Below are 10964 nucleotides of genomic sequence, written 5' to 3'. Positions count from 1 at the left end.
TTTTAGGGAATTTCACAGTTGGAAGGGGCCTCAGGACCCATCTAGTCTGAATGAAATCTTTTAAAAATACCCATGATAATATAGCAAAGACGTTTGCATTCTTTCACTGATGGGGGACATGCTGTCTCTCAAGGTAGAGCAGCCCTTTGTACTCTGGAACAGCTTTCATTGTTAGGAAAGTTTTCTGATATCCAGCCTAAATTTTGCCTCTTTGTAACTTCTATCCATTATTCCTTATTCTTCCTTATGAGATCAAACAAGATAAATCTCATCTCTCCTTCACATGACAGCTCTTCAAATATTCCCAAGACAACTTTCATGATTCCAGATTCTTCTCATCTCCAGGCTCAATATCCCCAGCTTCTTCCAACACTCCTCCTATGACATGGATTCAAAGTCCTTCATCACACGGATAGCCATTCCCTCCTCTGGACATTCTCCAGCTTATTAATGTCCTTCAACTGTGCTGCCCAGAATCAATCACAGATGAGATGTGACCAGAGGACAAAAGACAGTCACCATCTTGGTCCTGGATACTAGCCTGTCTTAATATTCTCTGGTTGACCCCCATTCATGGAATTCTCTTCCTCTTGAACTCCACCTACTGATTTTCTTGGCTTCTTCCAAGTGTCAGCTAAAATCTTATCTTGTCCAGGAAATCTTTTCCAATCCTTCTACATTCTAGTACCTTCCCTCTGTTAGTTATTTCCTACTTATTCTATATGTAGCTTGTTTGTATATATTTGTTTTCATGCTTTCTCCTTTATTAGATTGTAAGCTCCTTGAGGGCAAGGACTGTCTTTTGCCTCTTTTTGCATCCCCAGTGCTCTGCACAGTGCCTGACACATAGTAGGTGCTTACTAAATATTTATTGATTAACTGAGTTGATCCTCACACAAAACTTGTGAGGTAAATGCTACATTATATTATAATATATAATAGATATATAGTGTATATATACATATATCATACATATTATACTACATACCAATGTATCATGTTGTGTAGTATATATTATACTATATCTGCTATGCCATATATCATAATAATTATACTATAGGATAATATATAATATACACTATTCCCATTTCACAATTTAAAAAAAACCCTGAGATTCAGAGGGTGTGTCTTATCCATGATTGTGCGTTTAGTATCACAGAACGTCAGAATTGGAAGGGATCTCAGAGGCCATTTTGTTTAAACCCTACACACAGAAGAATCCTATTTCATACCTGATCAGTGGTCACTCAGTGTCAGAGGAAGCCACTGCCTACTGAGAGGTAGGCCATTTGACTTTGGGAGAGCGCTATCAGGAAGATTTTCCTCACCTCAAACCTAATCCCGCCCCTCTGTAGCTTCCTCCCTTTTCTTCTAGTTCTACTCTTTGGGACCAAGCAGAGCAAGGCTAATGATCCCTCTTTCAACCTGGGGCCATGATTTCTGACCCATCCATCAGCTGCACAAATGCGTGTTTCCTCTCTGCCAAAGAGATGGAAACATTTTGCCAGGAAGCTAAAGTTCCATCCCAACATCCTCTCTCTGTGCCTAGTTCCACCTTTGCCCAGGCATTTCCAAATATCATAAATTTCTGATATGACACAAGCAGAATTTTGTAGAAATTCCAGTCATGGGACTTAAAGGCTTGATGTTCAGGGATTACCAAGAAGGAAATTATCTATGGACATTTCACTTGGAAAACAAAACGAAATGAAACACTGACTTGGAGGGGCAGATCTGTTTGAAGAAACTCTCCCTAGGGAGGTAAAATCACAGAACCCCAGGATTCCAGAGCTTGTGGGGACCTAGGGCCACCTAGTCCAAATCATACCTAGACAAAGTTCTTTTCACAGACTGGTCATCCAATGATGAGCTCCAGCGAGGACAACTCCCTTATCTCCCAAGGCTTGACTTTGGGATGTTTTTCATTATTAGACTGTTTTCTTTTATATCAAACCTAAATTCACCTCTTCCCAGATTCTATTGGTTGTTTCACGTTCTGCCCTCTGGGGCTAAATAGAAAAAAAAGTCTAATTATTCTTCTATATGACAAACCTTCCAAATATTTGAAGATTTTATCATCTGTCTTTCTTTGACCTGGGTTCCCCCTACAATAACACTGATTCTCCTTTTCCCCAAGCCAGACAGTCCCAGTTTCTTCCAACATTTCTCAGGTTATAGAATTAAAGGCCTTCAATAAATTAAGGCCCTTCTCTAAGACTCACCAGCTTTTCAGTGATCTTCCTAAATTGTGGCTACCAGAATGAAACTGTCTACGTACATATACATACACACACACACACACACACACACACACACACACACACACAGTAGAATCAAGGGTAAGGAAGAGCTGACATTTAGAACCCAAGTGTTATATCTACCAACTTTTAATGGAAGCCTACTCAATAGCAAATAAGTGAACCTTGACCATATTGATAATTTTGGATTGAGTAGATCTAGATGAAAGTGTAATTGAGGATTGAGGACCTATAAGTAGGTGATGCTAGAGGGGTCAAGAAGTTCATGGAGCTATGGAGGTTCATCTCTTGCTATGGTTTAGAAAACAATCAATTCAACAAGCAATAAGGGCGTACTATAAGTTAAGCAAACAAAATAATCTATGTCCTAAAGCAGATTACATTGTATTGAGGGGAAATATATAGTTTGACCTGGGTCATCTTTTCACCAGTGATATAACTAGGACAGGACAACTGGAACTTTAACCCAAAGTAATGAAATTTAAAGGGTGCCGATATCACTAGCACTGTTATGGAAACACCTGAGCCTAGTGTCTTAGCTAGCAAAAACTGGCAGTCAAAATAGCAACCTTGCACATTAAGCGCTTCTAACGTTGTCACCAAATGAAAAGGTGCTCAAATTGCTATCATCCTCTTCTCTCTGTTGGGCAGTCCTGAATATGGATTCTGGCTCATGTCCTGGAACATTGTTGGGTCGGTAGGTCATTAAACTTCCCACTTACCTTGCTTCCTTTGCTCAGTGGAAAGAGACAGAGTTAAACAATAGGCTTACTGAAATACCCTTTGGGATATTTTTGGCTTCTTATGAGCATATAAGTTCATTCCATTCCATTATTATAAATAGTTGATTTGGTGCCTCAAATCAACATGGCAAGTTTTAATCCAATTCGTAACTTCATTCTGAGATGTTCTCAAGGTTGACTCTCCCTATGCCCAATTCCATGAAGATTCCCAATAAATACACCAACTTCTATTATACATAACTATCTGCTTTATTTGAAAATGTCTACACTGCAATAAACAGTGTTAAGAAACCCATTGTCCTGTCCCAGCAGGCACTGGGTCCAGTGTATAACTTGAGAGGGACTCTTTTATTTTTTCATGGAGTGGGGAAGAGAAGAAGGAGAAGTAGTAGGAAACAAAAATTTTAAGGAAATTGTTATAAATCACTAACTGAAAATTTGAAGGGTGGGGGAAGGGGAGAGAACTTGAAAGACATGGTATTTTATAAGTCGTTTCAATCACACTTTATCAGACCATCTGCTTCCATCTCCTGTGTGTTTAATTTGTAATGTGTTGCTGATAGATAGCTTCATCCTAGAGTAGATTCTATAAAATAACATCTGAACATTTATAAAGGACAAGAAATCTAGGAGAGGAACAAGCTATATTTCTCAGACAATGGCTTCTTATCCTACACCAACTCAATGGATAATCTGAAAGAGCTTAAGTTTGAAACTATACCCAGTCATTCCAGGATGTGTGTCAATGAATGAGGATGCCTTTTTTAAAAAAAACTCAGTTGATCTTCATAAAAGGGCATGCTGCATTTGACAGTACTAGGCTGATGAGCTCTAATGACGAAATCTGACTCTTCTCAATTTGTGCGATCAATAAATGAAGAACTGAGAAAGGTTTTTCTTTGAGTTTTATGTGATTTGAAACCTTACTGCTGTTTAAAATTCAACTCTACACTTATTTTCCATTTCATATGTCTCTCCAAAGTGACAAAAGTCAAGGAGGCAAATAAATGTAGGAAAACCGGCATGTTCTGCTGCTTATAGTGTATCCCAGTACAAGGGTCCGTCATGTTTTAGAGATAAGTAGCAAAATATTTTTAAGCCCGGGTCATGTTAGCTGCTCGTAGCTTTGTGGCTGCAATGAATGATCTAGCCCAGCAGGGCAACATGCTAGAGATCAGAAGGGTTATAGTGATGTGGTATTGGCAGCCAATCAGAAATTAACCTTCCTTTAACTAGAGGACCACCCTGGGCCCATTCACTTTAAAGATGCAGAGGTAGGAGACTGTCAGCTCAAAGTATTGAGTCAGCAAGTCCTTTCTGGAGAAGCTTTTTAAGCAGCCCAGGCAGCCTTGGGGGCAAAAGGACTGTCTTCCCCGAATCATGGATTTCCTGTTTACTAAATCCAACGGTTGACTCCATGAGGGAGTCTTTGAAGTACTTTGTCCCAACCAACTAGAAACAGCTGTTCACTACATCACAAAGGCTTAAGATGCTTTTTGATCACTGCTTGTGTCGAATTCTAGCGAATAAGGAGTATAAGGTCTTCTGCACCTCAGCCCATCAGAAAATAGAAAACCATCTCTTTGGGGAACAGCATGGTAGAGTGGAAAGAGTCCTGAATTTGGAATCAAAAGACCTGGGTTCAGATCCTATCACTGTCAGTCACTTATTGCCTGTGTGACCTTACCTCTCTGAGCCTCAGTTTCCTCACTATGAAAGGAGGGGGTTGGGCTAGGTAACCTCTAATGATAACTGCTAACATTTCTAAGATTTGCAAAATGTTTTACATACATTATCTTATTTGATCCTCATAACAACCTTATTTGGTGACATAGGTGTTAGTTTGGGACTTGACCTCAGTTCCCTCATCTGTAAAATGAGTGAGTTGGACTAGGTGATCTCTATGCCCCCTCCGTTCTAAGGGTATGACTCTATTGTCCCATTTTAATAAGGGAAATGAGGTTTAGAAAGGTGAAGTGATTTGCCCACAGTCGCATAGCTAGTAAGTATTAGAGGCAGGGTGTGAATGCAGGGCTCTATCCACTCTGCCCCATTGGTCCTACAATATACTCCAGTTCTAGAATTTAAATGCTCTGACCCATTTAACAGCAGTACAAGCCAAGCAGAGAGAATGACAATAGTTCCACATTCCTTTTTGCTTTCAATTGCAAGGGAGCACATAAAGGACTTTCCAACACCATTGGGATTCTGTTGTCGCCATTTTGGTATAGTATGGGCTCACTGGTCATTGTTTCCTTGTTTCCTATTCACTGTTAGACCTTTTTTTTTAAAGTCAGGTCATCTACTTTTACAATGTGTATATATAAAAATAAAAAAATGATTTAAAAATGACATAGATTTGGAGTCACAGGCTATAGGAGCCTTCTCGTTTTCAGCTCAGGAACCCTTGAGAGAGTTTCAGGATCACCATGGATCTAGAACTGGGAGAACAGGTCTTCCACGGATCATCTTCTCACCTGGGCACAGGAAGCTAAAATAGGGGCTCTCTTTAAAAAATAAAACAGTTGGCAGAGGGACACAATCCTCCAGTCATCTAAGGCCTGTGGGAAAATAAGAAAAAGGAGATTGTCAATTGACTGATTATCAGTGTACCAGCTACCTATAAATAGAGGGTTAGATTTGGAGTCTGAAAGACTTGGTTTCAGATCTTGTCTCTGATGGTTGCTAGCTAAGTGACCCTGGGCAAGTCACTTACCTTTCCTAGGCCTCAGTTTAAAATGAGAAGGTTTGACTAGATGACCAGTATGGTCCCTTCCAGTTGTAAATCTATGGTTTTATAATCCATGTGATCTCTTTCCTCACTGAGAACTTGTGGTGTGATACTGCATACCCTTCCCCCCAATCATGTATACAATCATGTACAGGTTTCCAGGCACTCAAAAGAGTAAATTCAGAGGAAATTTGGGCAGATACAGAATACAGTGGAGAGAATGCCAGGCCAGGAGTCAGGGAGACCCAAGACCCTGCCTCAGACACTTACTAGCTATATAATCCTGGACAAGTCACTTGGCCTCTGTTTGCCTTGGTTTTCTCATCTGTAAAATAGGGACAATAATAGCACCTATTGCCGAGAGCTATTGTGAAGATCAAAAGACGTAATAACTGTAAAGCACTTCTGACAAAGCTTGGCACAGAGTAAGCATTATATAAATGTTGGCTAGTGTTATTATTACTGGACAGCTAGACCGTGCAATGGATAGAGCGTTGGGCCAGGAGTCAGGAAGACTTCTCTTCCTGAATTCAAAGCTGAACTCAGACACTTCCTAGCTGTGTGGCCCCGGGCAAGTCCCTTAACTCTGTTTGCCTCAGTTTCCTCATCTGTAAAATTAGTTGAGGAAGAAAATGATAAACTACTCTAGAACCTGTGCCAAGAAAACCTCAAATGGGGACATGAAAAGTTAGACATGCCTGAAACAGCGAAATAGATAAATAGGTATGTGCTGGAATGAGCTTTAATGGGCTTGTAAGTTAATGAACTATCAAATTTTCAGTGTGATATTTTACATCTCAGAAATACAGAAATGGCTACAATCAGGGCTTGATTTATTGAGTTACTGATTTCTAGACTTAAGAAAGGGTTAATAATGGAGATTAAATTTAAAAGCCTACATGCACACATTTTCTTCCCTGAGAGCCTGGTTGTTAAACATTTATCGGCATGCTACTGCATTGTTCTATAAATAATGCCTGAGCTCAGCAAAAGAGTTCAGTAGAAGGCTGAGGGAATGAAGTAACCAGCAGACTGGAGGCCTGGTGCCTATAAACCAATAATGATAATAATAACTGGCATTTATAGGGTGCTTTAAGGTTGGCAAAGTACTTTCTATCCATTATCTCATTCAAGCCTAACAACACCCCTGGATTTAAGCAGCATCTAAGTATACCCTAACTCCATTTAAGTTTTAGCTTAAAGCAGGACCTCAAGATTGAACAATCATTCACGGTATGTTCACAGAATGTCTGTTTTCTGAACTAAATTTCTTCCTAGATATTTAGAATGACTGTATATGCAGACGTAGCCCAGTTAGGCATAGGGATGGTTCAGATGACCTCCAAACACTACTGACAGGAATGTATGTTAACATAAAAGTATGCTAACATTCATTACTGATCTTTATTAATGTTTCAAATGATAATGAAAATGATGATGATGACTGATAATCTATTTTATACTTTAAGGTTTTCAAAGGAATCATATATACATAATTTGATTTTCTCTTCATAGTAGCCCTCTGAGCAAAGAAAAATCATAAAGGCCTTATTGTCCCCATTTTATAGATAAGAAAATGGAGGCTCTGAGAAGCTAAGGGATTTGCCCAAAGTCATATAACTAGGAAATGTCAGGGGCAAGATTTAAAAGCAAGTCTCTTTCAAGTCCAAGCCCAAAGCTCTTTCTACTGTAGCTCAAAGGTCTTCTGAAAATTACATTAATCACACATGTATCATGTCAGTGTATAGGTATTTTACTTACGAGTACCTGCCCGACATTTTCCTCACGACTGCAATGACGATTCCAGCAACGATACCAATGGCAATCACGATTCCCAAAATGATTCCCACCAGTGCTACAGTCTCCAAGCCTCCTAACACAGAGAAAGAGAAGTAAGAGAGAAGCAATATTGGTATTACATCCAGAACAAGATGGAGAAGGATGACACCCCAGCACTAGTAGTGTCTCTACTTTGAGCCAACATTCTAGGCTGACGTGTGGATGGATTTGTACTAAGCTACAAATAGTAGGATGTTGGGTTTACAGGTGGTCCCAGCAGATCACAGCAGCCAATTTCCAAAATGCATTATTGTCCTCTCATCACCCGCAGAGAGATTTAGAATTGGAGCATGATACAATGGCTGACTTTGAGCTATTCCAAACTATCTGGGTACAAGCAAAATCCTTATGAAATAGGCTTTTGCCTATTAAATTTAAAAAATATCTCAACTTTGCTATTAATTATCAGGAAGAGTTTTTATAGGGCTATTGAAATAATCCTAATTTTTCTAGTAACTATAAATTGTCATCTTGGACATTTAAAGCTGTTTCTCATATGACTTAGTCTAGCCTCCCAGAATTATTTTACATTATTCCCCTTTATACCCACTCCCTATTCCAGTCAAATGGTTCTACCTGCTGTTCCCGGAGCTAAACATTCCATACCGACCTCTGGCTTCCGTACTTTTGTTCAGGTTGACCCTAGAATGCACTCTCTCCTCATCTCAATCTATTAGAATTTGGAGCTTATTTTAAGGTTCATCTGTGATATCTCTTCCTGTAGGAAACCATTTTTGGTCTTTAGAAGTCTTTTTTTCTCCTGAAATGACTACACATACCTATCTGTGCATATGTTGCATCCCCCAACAGAGTAAGCTCCTTGAGGACAAGGTCTCTTTTCTGTTGGTCCTTGTAGACCTCCATACTTAGCACAAAGTCCTGAATAAGTACAAAGTCTTGAATTGCTTGATTAGGTCTACCTTAGATTGGTTTGATTTATGGATTACTGAATTATTGAATTCAGGACCGACAGATTTAAAAATCTCCCGATTTATCTTTTAATTAAAAAGTTAACTACTCAGAATTTGCATTTTCTTTTGCCCCATTCAATTGATCTTTCTTTCAAAGTTTCAAACTTTCTTTCTGCAGGTGCTCTAAAGCTTATAACTATAGGTAATGGCAAGAATGGTGTCTTTGAGTAACTCCTTCTAGCCTACCTTTCTCAGTTACTGTCTTTGTCTCTCCACTCACTTTCCCTGTAAAGACAGAGATGTAACAACACAGTGATATTAGAAAATTTAGTAGCCGGGATTTAATCATGATTCAAGGAGAAATTTGCTTCACATAGATTGCAGATTAGGTAGGAGATAACAAAAGTGGGAGTGAGAAAGACATTTGCTAAGAAAAATGTAACAAAGTCTGTTAACATTCATTAATGATCTTTATTAATGTTTTCAATGTTTATGGTTCATAAGGTTTAGAGTTGGAATGAACTTTAGAACATGGGGAGGACATTAGAACATGAATGTCAGAACTTTAGAACACAGAGTGACAAAGGTGGAACGGATGCTTGAGTGTGAAATCTTAGAGCTGAGAGAGCCCTTCGATGATGAAACATCAAAGCTTAGAAGGGACTGTAAAATGTAGAATATCAAAGGTGGGGAAGGACGTAAAAATCAGAAAGTGAGAATATAGAATGGCAGAACTTGAACAGACCTAGAAACACAATGTCAGAACTGTTCTATCTTAAAATATAAAATGTCCCCACAAGGAGGAACTTTAGAGAGTAATCAGCCTAATCCCCTCATTTTCCTCTCTTATGGTACCTTTTCTTCTAAAGTTGATAATCCTTTAATTTTTTATTCTCAACTGTTTTAGAAGATAGGACAATCAACCTAGCAGATGTTTTATTGCTTGTTTTTTTAAAGCTGAGGAAAAAAAAGACACGGAAGTGATCATTAATTTTCCAAGGTCATACAATATCATTGGTAAATAGGACCTAGAAGCTAGATCTCTCGACTAGGACTCATCACTATTAAACGTAAAGAGTTAGCATCACTAATAAGAGTTCCCACTGTTCGAGGTACTAAGTCCTAAGCTCCCATAGTTAGAGAAGGGCAACAGACGAGAAATCTCATCCCTTTCCTTGAGATGTTTAACATGATGATAACTGATGTCTAAATAAAATTTGTAAGTTTCCAAAGAATATTCCTTACATTCTCTTGTTGAAGCCTTTCAACAATGCTGTAAAGTCCTGTAAGCATTATTACCCCCATTTTACAGGTAGGGAAAATGAGGGGTGCTAAGAAGGGTTAAGAGATTTGTCCATGGTCTTAGTGTTGGAGATAGGCTCAAAATTTAGGTTTTCCTGACTCCAAATTTGTCTGTCTCCACTAGGCAGCTCGATGGCACAATGGACAGAATGCTAGGCCTGGACTCAAGAAGACACGAGACCAAATTTCACTTCAGACATTTGCTACCTGTGTGACCCTGGACAAGTCACCTAACTGCTTTTTTTCTTTTCAATTAATTAACTGATTTTTAGTTTTCAACATTTATTTTCATAAGATTTTGAGTTCTAAATTTTACCCCCCTCCTTTCCTTCCCTCCACCTTTCACTAGACAGTATTCAGTCTGATATAGGGTATACATGTACAATAATATTAAATATATTTTCACATTAGTCATGCTGTGAAAAAAGAATCAGAACAAAAAGGAAAAACCACAAGAAAGAGAAGCAAACAAACAAAAAAAGAAAATAGTATGCTTTGGTCTACATTCAGTCTCCATAGTTCTTTGTCTGGGTAAGGACAGCATTTTCCATCATGAGTCTTTTGGAATTGTCTTAGATCTTTTCATTGCTGAAAAGAGCTAAGTCTGCCAAAGGTGATCATTGCACAATGTTGCTGTTACTGTGTACAATGTTCTCCTGGTTCTACTCACTTTGCTCAGCATCAGTTCATTTAAATCTTCCCAGGTATTTCTGAAATCTGCCTACTCATCATTTCTTATGGAACAATAGTATTCCATTACATACATATATCACAACTTGTTCACCTATTCTCCAATTGATGGGCATCCCCTCAATTTCTAATTCTTTGCCACCACAAAAAGAGTTGGGATAAATATTTTTGTACATGTGAGTCCTTTCCTCTTTTTTATAATCTCTTTCAGATACAGACCTAGTAGTGGTATTGCTATATCAAAGGGTATGCACAATTTTATAGCCCTTTGGGCATAGTTCCAAATTGCTCTATAGAATAGTTGGATCAGTTTGCAATTCCACCAACAATGCATTATGTTCCAAATTTCCCATATCTTCTCCAACTTTTATCATTTTCCTATTTTGTCACGTTAGCCAATCTGGTAGGTATAATGTGGTACCTCAGAGATGTTTTCATTTGTGTTTCTTTAATCAATAGAGATTTAGAGCATTTTTTCATTTCACTATAG

The 10964-nt window shown here is 38.6% G+C and overlaps 1 protein-coding gene across 7 annotated transcripts in view; it reads right to left on the bottom strand.

Annotated features, from left to right (window-relative positions):
* Window positions 1-3234: 3234 nt before the first annotated feature.
* The window catches only part of PDPN (podoplanin), a 46056-nt gene continuing 38326 nt past the window's right edge, over window positions 3235-10964 (bottom strand). Inside the window, exons 4-7 of one of the 7 annotated variants that reach the window (XR_011967010.1) lie at window positions 8729-8767; window positions 7494-7605; window positions 6003-6057; window positions 5452-5562 (exon numbers count right to left, since the gene is read on the bottom strand). Coding sequence is in view for 4 of the 7 variants with exons in the window: in XM_072608923.1 (XP_072465024.1) it covers window positions 5556-5562; window positions 7494-7605; window positions 8729-8767 (158 nt within the window). In the remaining 3 variants the exon portion in view is untranslated. Of the gene's footprint in view, window positions 5563-6002; window positions 6058-7493; window positions 7606-8728; window positions 8768-10964 lie in introns of all 7 variants that reach the window. The other 6 variants (XR_011967011.1, XR_011967013.1, XM_072608924.1 and 3 more) reach the window with 6 other exon arrangements.

This window comes from Notamacropus eugenii, chromosome 5 (assembly GCF_028372415.1).
Source record: "Notamacropus eugenii isolate mMacEug1 chromosome 5, mMacEug1.pri_v2, whole genome shotgun sequence".
NCBI classification, from domain to species: Eukaryota; Metazoa; Chordata; class Mammalia; order Diprotodontia; family Macropodidae; genus Notamacropus; species Notamacropus eugenii.
Note: the sequence above shows the minus strand (reverse complement) of the source record. Positions and strands in the feature narration are given on the sequence as shown.